At 39.7% G+C, this 20972-nt stretch overlaps 1 protein-coding gene across 1 annotated transcript; it reads left to right on the top strand.

The window, feature by feature from the left end:
* Positions 1-2751: 2751 nt before the first annotated feature.
* NKRF (NFKB repressing factor) lies at positions 2752-18960 on the top strand. Its single transcript, XM_045817727.1, has 3 exons — positions 2752-3429; positions 14782-14912; positions 15990-18960. Exons 1-3 carry the CDS (start codon positions 3164-3166, stop codon positions 17945-17947), a joined length of 2355 nt encoding a protein of 784 aa, XP_045673683.1. The 5' UTR covers positions 2752-3163; the 3' UTR covers positions 17948-18960.
* Positions 18961-20972: the final 2012 nt, after the last annotated feature.

Below are 20972 nucleotides of genomic sequence, written 5' to 3'. Positions count from 1 at the left end.
TTTCTAGGGAAATAAGGTCATGGATAGTCATAGAAATTTTTTGTTTTGCTTTCTAGAGACGAAACTGTATTCCATAGTGGGGATTACAAATGGAATCGAATTATGGCTGTTCCAAAGTAAATGGTCTCTAACATCAGTTTCATTGCCTTTCATTTTGTAATCCAAGTTCAAAAGTCAGATTTCGATTATTTGTTCCTATCTGATGAACAAGCTTTCATCCAAGCTAAGAGGATGTAGCTTTTATTTTCTCAAATCTTTTTTTAGGAAAGATATGTATTGATGGCAATGCTGTTGTTGATGAAGGCTGGCACTTAGGCTGAAATTAATCCAACTGTAAAATGACAAATCAGCTTAAAATATATAGGCTCCAAGAAAATGAATTTCACAAGATTGGGACAATCAGAAGAGCCTTCATTGAGTCAGTCACTCACTTAATGCAAGAAACATGTCCTGGCTGGTGTGGCTCGGTGGATTGAGTGCCAGTTTGCAAACCAAAAGGTTGCCAGTTTCATTCTCAGTCAGGGCATGTGACTGGGTTGCAGGCCAGCTCCTAGGTTAGGGGCATGTGAAAGCAACAAATCAATGTATCTTTCACACATTGATGTTTCTCTCCCTCTCTTTCTCCCTCCCTTCCCCTTTCTCTAAGCATAAAATAAAATGAAATATCTCTGGAGTGCCCACAGTAGCCAGGCATAGGTGCTAAAAGCAAGGAATTCATAGATGAATTCCTTGTTCTTATGGATCTGACACTGGGTGGGTGGGGAGCAGTCAAACTATTTTTTTAAAGTTCAGAAGGTGATACATGTGAAGAAAAATTGCCTGTTAAAAAACAGGGCAATGCATGGCAAGTGTCTGGAGAAGCACCAGATGAGGAGTCGAGTGCCCTAGATTATGATCTCAGTTTTGCTGCCAGTCTCTACAGTCTTCAGCAAGTCAGTTCACCTCTCCAGCCTGAATTTTCTCACTCATACAACAAGGACTTGAATTTACAATCTCCAAGCTTCCTATTTAGTATTGTGTTTTGATATGATAGCTCAAAGACCGCCATTCCGTCAACATGAATGCCTACCATAGAGTCAAAGACAAAACACTCAATACAAAATAGACAAGACAGACACGGAAATAAATCATTATGAAACTGTGTGAAAAGTGATGTTTTTTTAAAAAATATTTTATTTATTTTTAGAGAGAAGAGGAGAAAGGAGGGAGAAAGGGAGAGAAATATCAATTGGTTGCCTCTTGCACGCTCCCAACCAGGGACCTGGCATCAAGCCAGCAATCCTTCAGTTTGTGGGATGACGCTCAACCCACTGAGCCAGGGCAAAAGTGATGTTATCTTCTGCTCTTCTCAGTCTAATACACCCCTACACATAAGATGCATCATGTAATAAAAATATGTCATTCAAACATTAAACAGGGAAATGGTTCGAAGCCACCTCATCCAATGGTTCTGCTACCAGTAGGACATTGAGTTTTATGCAGGGCTATTTCTCCCCACCAAGACTGTAATAAGTTCTAGGACAACAGAGAAAACCCAGTTTCTTTTTCCTTTTTCTATCATACCTGCTTCCACAAAAGTAGGTTTACAGTTGTAAGTACATGAAACACAGAGTTTATTCTATTGTTATTTTTAAAAAATCTTTTTGAAAAGATTTTATTTATTTTTTAGAGAGGGGAAGGGAGGGAGAGAGGGAGAAACAGCGATGTGTGGTTGCTTCTTGTGTGCCCCCTACTGGGGACCTTGACCACAACTCAGGCAGGTGCCCTGAATGGGAATCGAACCAGCAACCCTTTGATTAGCAGGTGGGCACTCAACCACTGAGCCACACCAGCCAGAGTAATTCTTCTATTGTTTATTAATTATTGTATTATTTTCTATATGAACAACCGTAAACCTACTTTTGCCTCACCCTGTAGTGAGCACACAGTAGGTGCTCTGTAAGTTCCAGCTGACAGACACTCATTGACGAACTACTTTAATGGCACAGGTTGGCAGCCGGGGATTGAGTGAACTGACGGATGCAGTGGTGGAGTGATATGGTAAGCTTACAGAGTAATTTTGCCCTTTGCTGCTGTGCAGCTTTTAATCTTTTTTTTTTTTTTTGGAAGGGGGGCTTTCTGTTTTTGGTAATATTTTGCACGTTTTAAATTGATATGAAAAATGCAGAATTACTTGTAATCATGATCACAACTGTGTAAGCCTGGTGTCTATATTTGTCAGTAATTGGAATGGAGTATGTACGATAGAAGTGGTTGACTTGAGAAGTAGTGCTGTGGATGAATTTCTTAGCAAGTATTTCACCTTTCTTATGCTTTCACAATGGAATACAAAGCTAGTGATGTACAACGCACATAGCTTTTCAAGCAATTCTGTGAAGAAAAGGAGCCTTGGAGAGCTGACACTTTAAAAAAAAAAAAGGTAAAATGCATTGCAAACCTAAGTCCCTTCCGAAGGACACGGTCCCACTGTTGTACTGCTCAGAAACTCAAGGAAAGGCGTCAGGGGAGTGATTGCTGCCAATAATCACTTGAGGTCGTCTTCTAAGGACTTATCAGAAACATGTTCCAGAACCTCTGAGAATCTTTGGAAGTTCCCTTCCCGGAGTCCCCCCACCCCCTCCGCTAGTCACCCCAGTGCGTCAAAGGCCCAGAGGCTTCATAGAAGGGGAAAATGTACATCGCGCGATATTTGGGGACGGGATTTGGAAGTTAGGGGGAAATCCACCGCAGCGCATGCGCACTGGGCCACAACCGCCGGACAGCACGCGGGTAGGTAGGCTGGAACTTAGAGGAAGGCTAGCAGAGTGTGCTGGTGTCTTTTCCCCCCCCTTTTGACCGTGCAGAGCGTGTATCTGCGGGTGGCTGGAAGTTTGGAGCGCAGGGCCTGGCTCAGCGTTCCTGGCACGGGAGTGACTGCAGTGGGCGCCCTCCTGCCCCACCACGAGTTGGAGGAGTGCTGCAAGCGTGTGCCCCCGCGTCGGGAAGTGATCGCCTTTTCCTCTTTAACAGTCACCCTCCATGCACACACCCTAGTCCCCTGAGAGTTGGTCTTCGTGCCACAGCGCGCCCCTCCTTACCCGGCCCCTCCTACCGGCCCAGTGCCCGCTTGCTCCAGGTCGGTAGTTGGCTTCATCCCCGGTGGCCCTGCTTGGGGGCGGAGAAGATGGCTGGCGGACGTCTGCTTTTGGGGGGCGACTTCCTGTCGCCTCCACCGCTGCCCCCCCTCCCGCCGCCGCCTCTGCCGCCCCTCCCGCCACCCCCGCCGGAGCCAGTGCTGGAGCAGTGGCGCTATAGCCACGAAAGTGACTGGCAGTGGGCTCTGCGACGCAGCTTCATCTGTCGGCACCTGCACAGCTATCCCGGGGCTGCCCTCGACCAGCTCCTTGCTCTCTCCGCCGCCTGGACCAACCACGTTTTCCTGGGCTGCAGGTGAGGAAGGTGTGCGTGTCGGATTAAGGGACGGGGTAGGGGATGGGTGATGGGTTTTGGGTTGGGTTAAGGGACCAGGATAGGGGATAGGTGATGGAAATTGGGATAGGGACCGGGACAGGATACGGGTGAGGGCTTAGAGGCTGGAGATTTGAAGATGCTGGAAGACACTCTGTTGGCCTGTGGAGGGGGTTGGCGGAGCGAGGTGACAGGGGGTGACATAACAGCTAGAAGGGTCCCGGGATCACGGGAGCAGCCCTTCCAGGACCAGGGGTGGAGATAGAGCTGCGCCTGGAAGAGGAACCATCACCATAATGACTATCGGTGGGCATTGTGGTGATGGTTCTGGGGGGCCAGGGAAATGATGAATAGCAGAACCTAGGACCTGCGTAGGACCTTCCGAGGATGCGGTATCCGCAGAGAATATCCTAGAGTCGGGCTTCGAGGGGATGGAGGTGCTGCGGTTGTAATCCTAGTGTCCTCCTGACCACTGTCTTTCTATCCCCATTAAATAAAACAACAGCCGCCGGCCCCCCCCCATCGCCCCGCTGGGTTTTACTGTCTCCTGTGGAGGTGGTTTGTATGAGGTGTCTCAGCCACAGGGTCCGCCTTGCTTGTCGATTTGCGCATAAGGTGTCTGGACGCAAACAAAGAAATGGATATATCCACTATAAGAATGGCTTGCCTTAGTTTACCTTAATTTTGATCAAAAGGTTTAACAATTGGCCTTGGGTGAGGTTTTAGGTGTATGTGTGTGTGTTTGTCTCACCCCCCACCCTTCTTAAATCTTGTGCGCATTCAGAATAGGCCTCTTTGAAAGCTCTTTGCATTCGATGGAGACTGCAGTATGGTTCCAACGCAATTTTTAAAACAAGACTACTTGGACCTCTGTCTTTCAGAACCCCCAGTCAGTCTTATACTAGACTAATTATTCCTTTGATAGACTGAGAGGCTTCTATTTTTTTGACACTCCTACTTCACAGTGAATTTTTAATTAGGAAGGATGAAAAATTCTGGAAAGTGATCAGATCAAATTCAGCCAATTCAGACCAGGAATGACTAACTGATGCAGAAAAATAGGATCGTCCACTGCTACCCTTAATTGTTGAACAAGGTCTCCAGTGTGATACTTTGCTTTGCTCTCATCACAAAAATTAATGTTTTTCCTATTTTCTCTAGGTTAGTATAATTTCTGCCTCCAGAGATAATGATTATGTCACTGGAGGAACAGGTTACAACTGGGGAAGCATCAGCTATTAAGTCACATAAATCTAATTGACCTTCATTGAACAATATTGTTCTTGCAGTTGATCACAGATCTTAATATTACAGAAAATCATGGGGAATGTGAATTCTTAACACAAAATTCTTACATGGAAGCATAATAACCATCCTTTGTGTTAATAAATCTTACCTACCCATTAGAATGTAAGCTCCTTTGGGGAATGTGCTTATGCTTTCTTGCTCACACCTTTATATCCTCAGTGCCTAGAAGAGTGACTTCTGAATAACAGCTGCTCAATAAATTTGTGTGGAGTGAGTAGTTGACTATATCTTTATAGTGTACAGAACATATAAAAATGTATGTATCTCACTTAATACAACAACCTTGGGAATTAGGTGGTGTCTCCTTTTCACAGCTAAATCAATGGAGGCCAAGAAGTTAAGTGGCTTTTCCAAGGTCCCACAGTCTTCTGATGCTCTTTCCACTGAGATACAGCTGCTGTGTTTGGAAAGGATGGACCAGGAGTGAAAGCAAGTAACTGGTACAAACCACATCATTACTATACCTCAGGATTTCGTTTCAAGAACAGCAGCCTTATACATAAGTATGGCATTAAAAGGCACAGACCAGGCCAGTGGTAGTCAGTGTTAAAAGGTAAAGCTTCCAGGGCATTTTGTGTGTGTATTTACACTTGCCAAAGCTCATCTGTCTATAGTATATATACTATAGTCACCATGTGACATTTTAGTTAAGTCATTTTAGTCAATACAAGTTGCTATAACATTATCAAATAGCATAACAGAAAAGTAATGTTTGTATTATATGTAACTTGGATATAGGAGAAAGAGGAGGCAGTAAAGAATCTTGCAAGCTAGGAACCAACTGCAGTCTTCCACTTTAGTCAGGCTTTACGTTAGCTGTCATCTTCAGGGGGAAAATCTATATCCTGGTACTTGTTAATGTTGATTTGGCAGAGCTCTTGTTTTCTGATCTGTTTTGTGACAGAAGACTCTTCTCTCTCAAGGGAACTGTAGAATACAAGGTGAAACAGCCTATTCTCAACTTAAATTGTTAATTTCTTGTTCAAGGTCCATCCCTTGACTTTTGCAACAGGTCGTAAATAGTAGCAAGAAGGGAAATGATTGCACTTTCCCCCCTATTTAGCAGGACTTTCTCTGTTCTGTGTCAGCTGGGGCTGAAGTAACTCCTAGGTCAAAGATGTCTTTGAGAACTTGATCATAAGATTAAGCCGGGAGGGGCAAACCATGTTTCATTCCTGTTGGTGATAGTAGTGCTTTTCGAGGAGCAAGTTTGAATATGTTCTTAACTCTGTAACCGTGGTTCTCAAACTTAAGCAGGGGTCAAAATCATTAGTTAGGCTTGTTAAAGCACGGATTGCTGGACCCCATCCCCGGGGTCTCTGATTCAGTAGGTCTGAGGTGGGGATCCCAGAATTTCAGAATTTACATTTCTAACAGGTTCCCAGGTGATGCTGATGCTCAAGTGATGCCATCCAGAGACTACACTATGAGAAGCACTGTTTTATAGGGTTACAGTAAATAAAGCAGTATTTCCCAATATGCTTTTTCATCATTTTCCATCATAAACCAAGCAACCAGGAAGCTCAAATAGCTGAAATTATTTCTCTTCACTTTTTTATTTGCTGTTTCATAAAAGTAAACTGTCAAGCATTTTTTCTGCAAGCAATATCTAAAATGTATCTTGTGGCTAATGAAAAGTTAGTACAGTCTTTTAATCAACTACACCTATGAATGCCTAGGGATCTGTGCAATTTTTACTTAAACATTATAGATACATGTATGTATATATGTATTTTATATATATATAATAAAGCAGACTGTTTGGTTAACTGGAGCATTCAGTTTCCCAATCATTCTTCATCACTAGGATTAGAAGCAGAATCCTGGCCTATTGGTCTTTGATGCGATACTAATTAATCAGGAAAATATACCTTAAAATGACACCAGCTTTGCCACCTTGATTATTTGTCTCTTCTCTTCCTTGTTGATATGAGACTGTTTGGAAGACTTATTATGCCAGTGGGCTCATGCTGTGAAACTAACTTTGCACATAGTAGGTAGACGGCATCAGTCACTAGCTGATGAAGTATGAATGAGTGATAAATCTTTCAAAAGATTTATCAATAATCTGGCTGTATGTTATTGACTTACGTTAGGAGTCTTATGAATAGCTTTAAATAAATAATTTTATACTTGGTAATCCTAGTCTTTGCTGAGTTTTCAAACCTCAGCTTTTTTACTTGGATTTAATAGACCCCGTTGAATACACTTAAACATTTTTGAAAGCATCTATTACTGAATATTTATTAAATTTCAGGTGCCATTGTATATCATAAGCATGCACGTATATGTACCTGTTTTTGTTAAGGAATGTGAGATTCATGAACTTAGATGTCTTTGTCTACTAGAAATCATCTTTTGTTATGTGCTAGGTGTGCTGGGACCATTGAATAGCATCCAGATTTCCAAAAGCTTAGTAAATAATAAGCTACCTTTGAAAGCTCTAAAGACCTGCTGGAGATTTTTGTTTTCTTTTGTAAGCATTTACAACCAAATGGATATATTAACAGACTTAATAATATGCATGCATCTTCAAATCACTGTATTAGACTTTCCTTGATGATATTTTTCATCATGATCCCTCCAAAGATAGAATACTATATAGCTATTAAGTCTCATGTGGTAATGACATGGAGAAAAAGCTTATAGTAAATTAAGAATGAAGAAAACCCCTTACCAAACTGCAAATCAACATAGATAATCTGATAGTGATGGGGGGCGGGAGAAGGGGGGAAGTAGCATGGAAAACAGAAAATGGAATAAAACATAAACCCCAAAATGTTAGTGAAGTTATCAGTAATTGGGTTCGTAGGTGCTTTTCTTGGTGGATTCTCTAAAACTTCTGGAGTAAAGGTGTTACTCTAAATCCACTAGCAAAAAAATATGCTACAGAAAACAGTAATGAAAGCTCTACTATCTTGGCTTATTTCAAATTGGTGAAACTACTTCTTTATCTAGCTAATCTGGATAGCTAATCTCTGGAGAATTTAAAAAATGGGGATGCAATCCTAGTGGTCTTATTAAACCTTATCTAGAGGTCTAAATCTGATCTAGATTGCTATTTGCATTGTTCTTAGGAGAGTTCAGTGTTAGGCTCTATAAGGTATTTTCCATTATTGTTTGAACTTCTTGGGCTTCTTCAACATTAGGACTTCCTAATAAAGGACTGAGAAGTGGACTGTGCTGGCAACCTACACAAAGGTTTATTTTTGTAGCCTATGGGTGATGATGAATTTTGTGGCAGGTGTAATGAATAGGGAACAGTAAGTAGGTATAATCATTACTAATGCCAGAAGAAACCTGAGAGAAAAGTGAGTGTGAATGGAGTGAGCCCCAAATGCATTATTCATGGACACTGGATTATGACATGCTTGCCATTCACAGTTTTATACCCTATTTGGAAACAGGCTATAATTGAAGGTCTGGACAATTTTGAATGCAATTCAAGGTGAGTGCCTTGGTTGTAGTACCAATTTTGGTAGCAGAAGTGGCATTACCACTTTGAGATTTATAGACTGCTATTTTATTTTCATAATCTCTTATTTTCATCTTGTACCTTGGAAATTGGACTCCCAAATCTGAATGGAAGTGATATATAAAACATATGACACTTTAGGCTATGCTTTCCGATGTTTAGGTAAGAGTAAATGAAAATAAAGTTACTCTTGGCATTTAAATGCTGGTGTTAACAGCAGCAGTAGCAATTATCAGTTTGAAGTACAGGTTACAACTGGGCTTGCTTGCGGTAATCTTGTCAGAGAAGGCCGCCATGTTTTGACTTCTCTGATTTGCAAAGAAAGACATCTGGTGGGTGTGCAAACTACTGTGCTGAAAATGGAAAATGTGTTCCCCCTTTCAAGTTCAGAATCTATTCATGTAAAAGTGTGGTAGTTCACTTGTTTTCAGAACTTTCTTCCCAAATGCCACCAGGAGCCTCTTGTTTGGTCTTAGGCTGGGAAAGGCTGGAGGTAGGAAGGGTGAGTGGATCCCCATGATAACAGAAACATCACTTGAGCCCATATTTTTGTATCTGTGCAGTAAAATGATATCCTGCCAAGTAGCAAATCTGCTTCTTAAGAAGCCCTTTTTAAAAATTGTGTGTTTTAAAACTCTTTATTATGGAAAAATCAAACACATACGGAAGAGTTTAATGAGCACTCATATTCCCATCACTTGACTTCAGCAATTATCAACAGTCTCTTATGCTTTCCTACTCCTTTCATCTAATTTGCCCCCAGTTGTTTTGTGTGTGGGGGGGGGTGGGGGAGATAGTTTGGAGTGTATTAAAGAAAATCTTGACATCATTTCCCCTGTGAGAACTTCAGTATGTATCCATATCAGATACAAATTATTTATTTTTAGAGAGAGGGGAAGGGAGAGAGAAAGTGAGGGAGAGAAAATTGTTGTGCAAGAGAAACACCGATCGGCTGCCCCTGGCACGTGCCCCAACCAGGGAAGGCCCACTACCCAGGCATGTGCCCCAACCAGAAATCCAACCAGTGACCTTTTTTTTTTTGTCTTGCCAGATGATACCTAACCAATTGAGCCACATTGGCCAGGGCTAAACAACAATTTCTTACAATCATCCAATTGATCAGTTTTTTTCCATTCGTCCCAAAATGTCTTTTTGCACTTGGTTTGCTTGATTCATGATCCAGACAAGGTTCTTGGTTGATCTGTTTCCTTTAATGTATAAACAGTTCCCCTCTCCTTTTCTTTTTTAAAAAGGATTTTATTTATTTATTTTTAGAGGGCGAGGAAGGGAGGGAGAAAGAGAGGGAGAGGACATTAAAGTGTGAGAGAAACATCAATCAGCTGGATCTGGCCCACAACCCAGGTATGTGCCCTGACTGGAAATTGAACTGGCAACCTTTCGGTTCATAGGTCAGCACTCAATCCACTGAGCCACACCAGCCATGGCTCCTTTTATTTTCATGTTATTTATTTGATGAAGAAATTGGGTTATCATATAGGGTTTTCTTCATTCTGGACTTGGCTGGCTAGGTTCTTGTCATAGAATTTAACATGTTTCTGGGAGTTAGGGGCTTGATTAGGTTCAGGGTCAATTATTTGGTGGGCAAGAACACTTTATAGCTAGTTCTTTGTCTTGTGATATGGACATCAGGGGGCACGTATCTGCTTGTCCCATTCTTAGTGATATTAAAATGTTCCCTGTCACCTTTTTAATTGAAATCTTTATTGCAATAATTGTAGACTCACAAGCAGTTGTACAAAATAATACAAAGAGATACCCCATACTCTACTCAGTTCTGCCAATGATAACACTTTGCAAAATTATTGTGTAACATCATAACCAGGATAATGACATTGTTAAAATCCACTGATTTTACTCAGATTCCCCCAGTCTTACTAGTACTTGTGTGTGTGTGTGTGTGTGTGTGTGTGTGTGTGTTGTATACAGTTTTATCATGTATAAGTTTGTGTATTCATTACCACAGTCAAGGTATTGAGCAGTTCCAATACCATAAGGATCCATTACATCTTATAACCCTATCCACTTCCCTCCCACCCCTATCCTGTACATGATACTGCATGTGTCAGTTCCCTTTTATTGCTGGTTCCGTGGCGTGTGTATGCCTGAGTTTAACCATTCACCTGTTGAAGGACATCTGTGCTGATGGCAATTTTGGACTGTTACAAATATAGCTGTTGTGAACATTCATATACAGGTTTTTGCATGAACATACATTTTCATTTCTCTTAGGTGAATGCTCAAGAGTGTAATTGGTAGATTATATGGTAATTGCATGTTTAATTTTATAAAGAACTTCTAAGTTGTTCTCCAGAGCGGCCATACTATTTTACATTCCCACCAGCAATTTGTAAGTGATCCAGCTTCTCTGCATCCTTGCCAACATTTGGTATTGTCACTATTTTTTATTTTAGCCATTTGTCATAGGTATGTAGTGATATCTCATTGTGGTTTTAAATTGCATTTCTCTGGTGGCTAATGATGTTGAACATCTTTTCAATGTGCTTATATTTAATCTGTGTCTCCTATTTGGTGAAATGTTCTGTTCATGTCTTTTTAATATCGTTGGATGAGCTGGCTTAATGGCCAACTTCAGAACAACTCTTTGTTTAAAAGATTTTATTTATTTATTTTTTAGAGAGAGGGGAAGGGATGGAGAAAAAGAGGGAGAGAAACATCCATCGATTGCTTCTCACAAGTGCCCTGACTGGGAACTGACCCTGCAACCCAGCCATATGCCCTGACTGGGAATTGAGCCAGTGACCTTTCACTTTGCACGGTGACGCCCAACCAACTGAGTCACACTGGTTGTGCCTTTTCATGTCTTTTTAAAAAATATATAATATATACGTATATTTTTACTGTTGAGTTTTGAGAGGCCTTTCTATTAGATACTAGTTTTTGTCAAGTGTGTGGTTTTCAGATATTTCTCCCAGTTTGTAGCTTTTCTTTTCATCCTCTTCACAGGGTCTTTTGAGAGCAAAAGGTTTTAATTTTTTGAAATTATGTTTTATTGATTATGGTATTACAGTTGTCCTGATTTTTCTCCCTTAAAGTTTTTAATTTTGAAAGGCATTTCATCAGCTTTTCCTTTTATGGATCATACTTTTCGTGTCAAGTATAACAACTGTTAGCCAAGCCTTAGATCCTGAAGATTTTCTCCTGTTTTTTTAATACATGTTTTATAGGTTTACATTTTACACTTAGGTCTGTGGTGCATTTTGAATTAATTTTTGTATAAAGGTTGAGGTGCAGGCTGAGGTTTTGTTTGGTTGCTGCCTGTGGATGGATGCCCACACTTCACCACGTGTTGACAAGGCTGCCCTTCCTCCATTCAATTGCTTTTGCAGCTTTGTCAGCCATCAGTTGAACATGTTTGTGCAGGTCGGTTTCTGGGTTTTTCCCCATCAACTTTTCACCTAATAGGCTTAGTGGCCATTGATGATCACTTACTATTCCATTTGGGGTTGCAAAATGGTAGGAGCCTATCATTCCTACACTTACTAGCTGGGCTGCTCCTGTAAAGAGATTTTCTTCATCAACTCTTTAGTTGCTCTGAGGTATAATTGGGATGGAAAAATGCCAGATAAATACTTGCTTTCCTCCTTAATATTCCCTGTTTTTGGAATGACTTGCTTCTCTACCATCCTCCAAAAGTGACCAATAATGAGTTTGTAAGTATCTGTTTAAACTAATGGATTTGTAACATATTTGATTTGTTTCAATTCATTGATGTCATTGTTCTGATAGATGGTTCTCAAGTTGGCTTACTTTGCCAGTAGGAGGTGATTCAAATTGGCAGCTGAGTCCATTTGACACAATTCCTGAAGTCTTTGACAGCTTCCTTGTTTCAGGCACAAGAATATCTTCTAAGTCCATCTTACACATTTCATGTCCCACACTTGGAATCAGCCATTTCTCTAAGGACCCTGATTCTTTTTCATGGGAAATAATATAGATCTCCATCTGCACATTAACAACCCAGCAGCTCTTAACATTCTCACTGCTTTTTAAAATAGATAAATGTAATTATATATTATATACATATATGATAGCAAAAAATAAACCAGGAGTTTATATGGATACTTTCTTTTTTTATATATTTTTTAAAAGATTTTATTTATTTATCTTTAGAGAGGAGAAGGGAGGGAGAAAGAGGGAGAGAAACATCAATGTGTGCTTGCCCCTCACGTGCCCTCCACTGGAGACCTGGCCCACAACCCAGGCATGTGCCCCGACTGGGAATCAAACCAGCGACCCTTTGGTTCACAGGCCTGTGCTCAATCCACTGAGCCACACCAGCCAGGGCTATATGGGTACTTTCAATTCAAACTTAAAGATAAGGACTGGGCTTAAATTTCTTTTTTTAAAGAACTTTACACTTTATTTTTCACTTACAGTATACATTTAGTATTATCTTGATTTAGTTTCAGGTGTACAGCATAGTGGATAGATAATCATATATTGTGTTGGCCACAAAGTTCATTTATTTTTTCTATATTATGGCTCTAGTAGGGCTTAGTTGTCTTTAACTTCATTTGAAACAATTTTGTTAGAATGTATTGTAACAGCTGTCATACCATCATGCATTAAAAAAACTTTATCAAAATTGGTGAATTTTTGTAAAGCCATTTTGATATATGAAGATGGAAGAAAATACACAACATTTTTGGCATATTAAACTTTATTTATTATTTCAAGAAAGATAAAATGCAACTGAAATGCAAATACTTGTACAGTGTATGGTGAAGGTGCTGTAACTGATCGAATATGTCAAAAGTAGTTTGTGAAGTTTCTTAGTACTATTGACATATTGGCCAAATAATTCTTTGCTGTTGGGCTGTCTTATACATTGGAAGATGTTCAGTAGCACCCCTGGCCTCTATCCACTAGAAGCCAGTAGCGGGAGATAGCCGACATACTCAAAGTATCCAAATCAATAAAGTTATTGGTAAAAATGAAAAATGTGTCTTTTATTTTAAAGAAAAAACTAAATGGACTTTTTGGCCAACCCAATATTTTACAAAGTGTTCTGCTAATATTTCCAGTACCTAAATGACACCATACACAGTTGTCACAATATTACTGACTATATTCCCTATACTGTACTTTCCATCCCCCATGACTGTTTTGTAACTACCAATTTGTACTGCTTAATCCCTTCGCCTCTTTAACCCAGTCTCTAAATCCCCCTCCCTTTTGACAATCAACATCCCCCTCTCTGTGTCTGAGTGTGTTTCAATTTTGTTTGTTCTGTAGATTCCACATAGAAGTGAAATCATATGGTATTTGTCTTTCCTTGACTTATTTCACTTAGCATAATGCCCTCCAGGTCCATCCATGCTGTCACATACGGTAAGATTTTATGGCCCAGTAATACTCCATTATATATATATATATATATATATATATATATATATATATATATATATACTCTTGACAGTTAGGTTGCTTACATATCTTGGCTATTGTAATTATGAGGGGGGACCTCAAAATTGTATTTATAATTGTATAAATACAATATTTATAAAAAATTGTATATTTATTTGTACATATTTAAACTTCAGTCACCTTCAAAGTACTCTCCATTTGATGCAATGCACCCATTGAGACTTTTTTCCCACTGCTCAAAACAGTCTTTGAACTTATTGATTTTGATGCCTTTTAGTGCTTCTGCCTTTTTTTGTTTCATCTGTTCCACATCGGCAAAATGTTTCCCTTTGAGTACTTTTTTCATCTGGGGAAACACAAAAAAGTCGTGCGGGATGAAATCGGGTGAACAGGGAGGGTGGGGTGTGGGGGTCATGCTGGTTTTGGTCAAAAACTGCTGAACACTCAGCATGGTGTGGGCAGATGCAGTCATAAATCAACCATCATGAAATGGGCAAAGGTGTTGAAAGAATCTTCAAAAAAATTTCACTGAAGCTGAACACAGCCTCTCACAACAACACCAGCTGGTACACTGATACAGATGGGTTCCTAGAATACTCACCTAGTGGGGGGAATCCTGTTCTACAAGGGGCCCATCTTCTGCAGTATAATTCTGGTTTTTTCCTCCCTCGTAATGCTTCAGTGAACATAGGGGTACGCATATTCTTTCGAATAAGTGTTTTGAGTTTCTTCAGATATATTCCCAGAGGTGGAATTCCTGGGTCATAAGCCAGATCCATTTTTAACTTTTTAAGAACCCTCCATACTGCTTTCCGCTGTAGCTGCACCAGTCTGCATTCCCACTAACAATGCACTAGGATTCCCTTTCCCCCACATCCTCACTAGCACTTGTTGTTTGTGGATTTATTGATGACATTAGCTTAAATTTTTTGATTTTATGTTCGTGTGTCTTGTAATGAAGTAACATAATTACTCATTTGATAAGTAAGTATTTTAGGGAAGAGTCTTTAGTTTTATAGCCAAGATGGTCTGTTGAAAAAGTCCTGTGGGAACAATGATAAGATTGTCTCATATAGAAGTTATTTTAAAAAAGAAACTATATTCTTATCTGTTTTAATGGTAGATTATATTAATTTAAATAGGTACAGCCCGCGCTTGATGGAAAAAATTCTTCAAATGGCTGAAGGTATTGATATTGGGGAGATGCCTTCATATGATCTGATGCTGCCCAAACCTTCCAAAGGTCAAAAACGTCATCTTTCAACATGTGATGGTGAGTATACTTGTTTCTGGAAGGTGGGATTTGAAGAAACTACATGGCCTTTTTTTAAAAAAACAACAACATATGAGTGTGGTATATGATTTTAAGTAACATTGGTAATTTTGGACCTTACACAACTGTAAAAGAATTTTAACTTTTAGTTATGTACAGTTTTTTTTTTTTTCGAGGATGCTAAATAGAACTGAAGCCTAAGAATACTGAGGTCACACTATAATGCTATCCTCAAGCCCTTGCCATGAACCTCCCTCTAAATAGAAAAACCTTATACTCTGATCATTTGAGCATCTAAGTAACTGAATCCTCCTGGATGGGTCCAAGATGGACCAGCTTTCTACTGAACAGTTGTTATAGGGAGGAAACTCTCGTGTCTGGTATAGCCTCAACAGAGTTCTTCCATAGCTTTAAATTTGATATCCCTCATAAATCATTAGTTTCCAGCTATTGCTAGTTCTAGAAATAAAACATAGCAAACACTCTTTTGTGCAGAATAGGTCAGAATTAAGATTTTGAAGTTGAAAACCTTTGGGATCTTGTGATAATTATTTTTATTTGATTTTTAGTCACAACTATGTAAAGCACCATCACAGAGTCACTCACCTCTGATACAAAAGAGAGAAGCTTTGTAAATGCCTCTGGCCATCATCTCTATTGCAGTAGAGCCATCTGTTCCATTTGCAGTCCTTAAGAAGAGAGCTTTTCAGCACAGGTGGTATGAGATTATACTGGAACAACTTTTTAGTACACTTCACCTGTGCTTTAACTCATTAGATGCAAAAGCATCTACCATTCATGCATGGTGGTGACCTGCATACCTGATTCAATGGCATATTTTCTATCAAGTCCCTTCCCTTACACGTGGAAGGACAGGAAGCATTCCCTCCTTATGCTGGAACCTTACACTGATATTTGACTCCCTTCTCCTAAATAACCTTAAGTTTTTTGTGATGGGAAGTATCTTGTACCAACAATGCAGCTCGCAAATAATATGGTTGGTACTATTTTCCTGCTTGTTTTTTTTTTTAAGAAAATTCCCTTTGTAATGAATTGTAAATTTCACTCATTCTATAGGTCAAAATCCTCCTAAAAAGCAAGCCGGTTCCAAATTCCATGTGAGACCTCGTTTTGAGCCTGTACATTTTGTAGCTAGTAGTTCAAAAGATGAAAGACAGGAAGATCCTTATGGCCCTCAAACAAAAGAGGTAAATGAACAAACACATTTTGCCAGCATGCCGAGAAACATCTACCAAGATTATACTCAAGACTCTTTCAGTACACAAGATGGGAATTCTCAGTATTGTGATTCATCAGGATTTATTTTCACAAAAGACCAACCTGTAACAGCCAACATGCATTTTGACAGTGGGAACCCCGCCCCAAGCAGCACACCACAGCAGGCAAACTCTCAGTCACCTCCTGAGCCTTCACCATCACAGACATTTCCTGAGTCAGTGGTAGCCGAGAAGCAGTATTTTATTGAAAAATTAACAGCGACTATCTGGAACAACCTTTCTAATCCAGAGATGACTTCCGGATCTGATAAAATTAATTACACATACATGTTAACTCGTTGTATTCAGGCATGTAAGACAAATCCTGAGTATATATATGCTCCTTTAAAAGAAATCCCTCCTGCTGACATCCCCAAAAATAAAAAACTCCTAACAGATGGTTACGCTTGTGAAGTTAGATGCCAAAATATCTACTTAACTACAGGTTATGCTGGCAGCAAGAATGGGTCCAGGGATCGAGCTACTGAGCTAGCTGTGAAACTCTTGCAGAAACGTATTGAAGTTAGGGTTATCCGACGGAAATTCAAGCACACAATTGGAGAGGACCTTGTGGTGTGTCAGATTGGCATGCCTTCATATGAATTTCCTCCAGCTCTGAAACCACCAGAAGAGCTGGTGGTGCTGGCTAAAGATGCCTCTGGGCAGCCGATTTTTAATGCTTCCGCCAAACATTGGACCAATTTTGTGCTTACAGAAAATGCAAATGATGCAATTGGTATCCTTAACAATTCTGCCTCATACAACAAAATGTCAGTTGAGTACAAATACGAGATGATGCCAAATCGCACATGGCGTTGTCGAGTGTTTTTGCAAGATCATTGCTTAGCTGAAGGTTATGGAACCAAAAAAACAAGTAAACATGCAGCTGCCGATGAGGCCTTGAAAATCCTTCAAAAAACACAACCCACTTACCCATCTGTCAAAGGTTCACAGTGCCAAACAGGCTCTTCACCCAGGGGATCTGGCAAGAAGAAAGATATAAAGGATCTTGTAGTTTACGAGAATTCTTCAAATCCTGTGTGCACGCTCAACGACACAGCTCAGTTTAACCGAATGACAGTTGAATATGTCTATGAAAGAATGACAGGCCTCCGATGGAAATGCAAGGTGATTCTAGAGAGTGAAGTAATTGCAGAAGCAGTTGGAGTGAAGAAAACTGTCAAATATGAAGCTGCTGGAGAAGCTGTGAAAACCCTCAAAAAGACTCAGCCGACTGTCATTAACAACTTAAAGAAAGGAGCTGTTGAAGATGTGATTTCAAGAAATGAAATTCAGGGCCGCTCAGCAGAGGAGGCTTACAAACAACAAATCAAAGAAGATAACATAGGTAATCAGCTGCTGAGAAAGATGGGTTGGACGGGTGGTGGTTTAGGTAAATCTGGCGAGGGCATTCGGGAGCCAATCTCTGTCAAAGAGCAGCATAAGCGGGAAGGGCTTGGTCTTGATGTAGAGAGGGTAAATAAAATTGCCAAGAGAGATATTGAACAGATCATCAGAAACTATGCCCGCTCTGAGAGCCACACAGATTTGACTTTCTCTACAGAACTGACTAATGATGAGCGGAAGCAAATACATCAGATTGCCCAGAAGTATGGTCTTAAGAGTAAGTCTCATGGGGTAGGCCATGATAGGTACCTGGTGGTAGGTAGAAAAAGACGGAAGGAAGACCTACTAGATCAGCTCAAACAGGAAGGCCAAGTGGGGCATTATGAGCTTGTGATGCCTCAAGCAAATTAGATCTTACTAACTTATTTTGTAAATGCCTAATGAGGCATATCTATGAATTACAGAAATGCTACATGTTCCAGTTGCAGAGTATAATCATTCTTAAGATGTTTCACCTTGTTCATTTCATATAGTGCTTTATTAGATATTGGGACCTGAAAAATTCTGTCCACTTGTATTAGCTTAATCCAGCAGATGATATTGTGCAATTACCGTTTGTGTCTTTGATATTGCTGTGCCCCCAGACTTTAGTCATTTGTACAAAGCAAGAACGCAGATCCAAGTGGAATTTCACCCTGACAAAGAAACTCCCATTTTAAAGGGCATAGCACAGCACTCTGCAACAATATGTGAGGTTGATATTAATTACAAGAAAATCACAGTCTTAATTCCAGACTTACGATGTCAGATCATTTTGTATTATCTATTTTCATTTTTCTGTGAAGCCAGTTATAGCTGTTTAACAGTAAATTGTGCTGTATGTGTAAATGTCCTTACAGACTAAATGATGTAAAACTTTCTTAAAGTAATTTTAGTGTTCACTTATTTATAACTTCTACCATGTGGTTTTCAGAATATTGGAAGTGATTTACTGTACCTTGTGATATATCAATTTTAACAAAAAGTCTTCATGCTGAGAGAGCACTACTTGAGAGAGCACTTGAAAAGTTTCAGAAACTTTCATTTAATCTGAAGAAAGGAAGCTGGAGCTGTTTGTTCTTGGTGCCTTGCAGAGAGACTCACAGCAACTTCCTGTTGTAGCTTTCATATGGTTTGGATGTACAGCACATCCAAGGTGGCCAGAGCTGCAGTAGAGCTCGGTAAAAGACTGAAGATACATTGGTACTTTGATGAAAAGGTCAGTTGGCTCGTCCTTCTCTCAAACAGCTTATTAAGCTCCAAAAGCCAACTTTGTAACATATTTAAAATGGCTATTTTCGCTTATTCCTGGAATGTATAAAGAAAGTATATAAAAAGAATTAGTGTGTGCTTCCTGAATAAAAAGGAGCCGAAGTTGATCAAAATGGTGGTGTGCTTATTTCTGGGCAACAGCCTAGTAGTGACACTTTGGGTTTTTGGAGAGGGGAAGTGGCGTTTGCACAAAGTATTTCAACACCATCAACACCAGAGCACATGTAGATGAACATAATGACTTAGCACATAGGAACAGCTAATACGTCACCCATCATGTTTTTCCTGTGAACCAATATGCTCGCTGCAACCGAACTGCAGGCTATTTAATTTTATGTGATTTTGTTTTTGTATCTCTGATAAATCAAGTATTAATATTCATACAATTAATATTCTGAAATGAATATTAATAGTTAAACACCCCCCATGAAATATTTAGAACAATTGGATTGTTTATAATGTCTTAAAACATTTAGCACCACATTTGTCATTTAATTGGCCCACAATAAATAGAAATGTCATTTCCCCTCTTTTTTATATTTTACATTAAGGAGCTCTCCATTGTAGCCCTGGCTGGTGTGGCTCAGTGGTTGAGTGCCAACCTGCCAAAGAATCATTGGTTCAATTCCTAGTGTAGGGCATACGCCTGGTTTGCAGGCCAGGTGTCCAGCAGGGAGCATGTGAGGGGCAATCACACATTGATGTTTTTCTCCCTCTCTTTCTCCCTTCCTTCCTCTCTCTAAAAAAATAAAGAAAATCTATAAAATAAAGTAAAAAAAGAAGAAGCTGTCTATTGTAGTTCAGTCAATTTAAAAAATATATAAAGGAATTAACTTTTATACCTGGATCTCTCTTTTATTCGCCTACAGTGGACTAACACACTGTGATACTTGCTTTCCACTGTCTTCCTACAGTGTGTCGCCTTTCCTAATGTTGGTAGGAAGAGAAGTAAGATGTGCGTTTTATTTGGCACTTGATGTTTTAACAATGGCAAAGGTAACTAAGCTAAAAAGTTTATAGATTTTATAGGATGTTTTTTTTACCTGTAAGGCTCATACCAACCTTGAGAAGCTATGGTTCAATTAGTGAATTAGAGAAGTCATCCTTCAGATCTCTTGAGTAAAAGTGGCTTTGGGCGTTAAAGAGGATAAAAACTCATTTCTCTTTCTACATACTTTTCCCAACATGATTTTTCGGGGTGGAGTGGGTAGGGAAATGTTGCATATAAATCTGGTTTATTTAGGTAAGTTCAACAGAGCAGAATATTAATGTAGTTATAGTTAAGGCTCCCAAGTAATTGGGTCAAGTATATATCTGGTTCTGGATTTGAGGGTCCAGATTTCCCAACTTCTTAGATCAGCTTTGGTATTGTAGAAATAGGGTGAAGTCACTTGATTCTGATTTGAAAATAAAGTATACTGAGAAATGGATGAGCTACTGACAACCTTATTATTCTATTTTGTCCCCTATTGGTTCTTGTGTTTTCCCTTTCTTTTTTAAAAAGGTTTTATTTACTTATTTTTAGAGAGAGGGGAAGGGAGGGAGAAAGAGAGAAACATCAGTGTGTGGTTGCCTGTCATGCATCCCTCACTGGGGACCTGGCCTGAAACTGAGGCATGTGCCCTGACTGGGAATCAAACCGGCAACCCTTTGGTTCACAGCCCAAGCTCAATCCACTGACCTACACCAGCCAGGGATCCCTTTCTTTGAAATAGTCCTTTTTAACCCAGTAACCTTGCACAGGTACATGAGCAGTTTCATGTACTGGAATTTTATTGGAATTACTTAACTATGTTATATTAAGATACTGTTCTCAGTATATATATATATATATATGTATATTGTAACATATATCAATCACTGAGTTTCACAGATCTTAGATTTTTTTCTGTCCCCTTTGACTGCAAAATAAATGTAAATTTCATGCATTCTATTGGGATGCTTTATTAGTAGTATGCAATGCATCACTTTGCTGTGAGTAACCCCTGAAGCTGTAGATGGGTCCTAAATAAAGGACCCTAATTATAACTTTTGTTTTTCATCATACCCCCTTTCCCACATCAGCAGGTGCAGAATTGAAGACTCAAGTTCAGATCTGATTGTCATTTGAAAAGGGATCTCACAT

Source organism: Phyllostomus hastatus, unplaced genomic scaffold, assembly GCF_019186645.2.
Source record: "Phyllostomus hastatus isolate PE091 unplaced genomic scaffold, TTU_PhHast_1.1 phas_scaffold_28, whole genome shotgun sequence".
NCBI classification, from domain to species: Eukaryota; Metazoa; Chordata; class Mammalia; order Chiroptera; family Phyllostomidae; genus Phyllostomus; species Phyllostomus hastatus.
The sequence above is the reverse complement of the archived record's forward strand: the minus strand, read 5'-3'. Positions and strand labels throughout refer to the sequence as shown.

Bases quoted from the DNA above. Each gene is read 5' to 3' on its own strand.
- NKRF (XM_045817727.1), top strand. From the start codon at position 3,164: ATGGCTGGCGGACGTCTGCTTTTGGGGGGCGACTTCCTGTCGCCTCCA. The intron at 3,430-14,781 runs GTGAGGAAGGTG...TAATTTAAATAG, and splicing joins CACGTTTTCCTGGGCTGCAG to GTACAGCCCGCGCTTGATGG. The intron at 14,913-15,989 runs GTGAGTATACTT...CTCATTCTATAG, and splicing joins TCATCTTTCAACATGTGATG to GTCAAAATCCTCCTAAAAAG.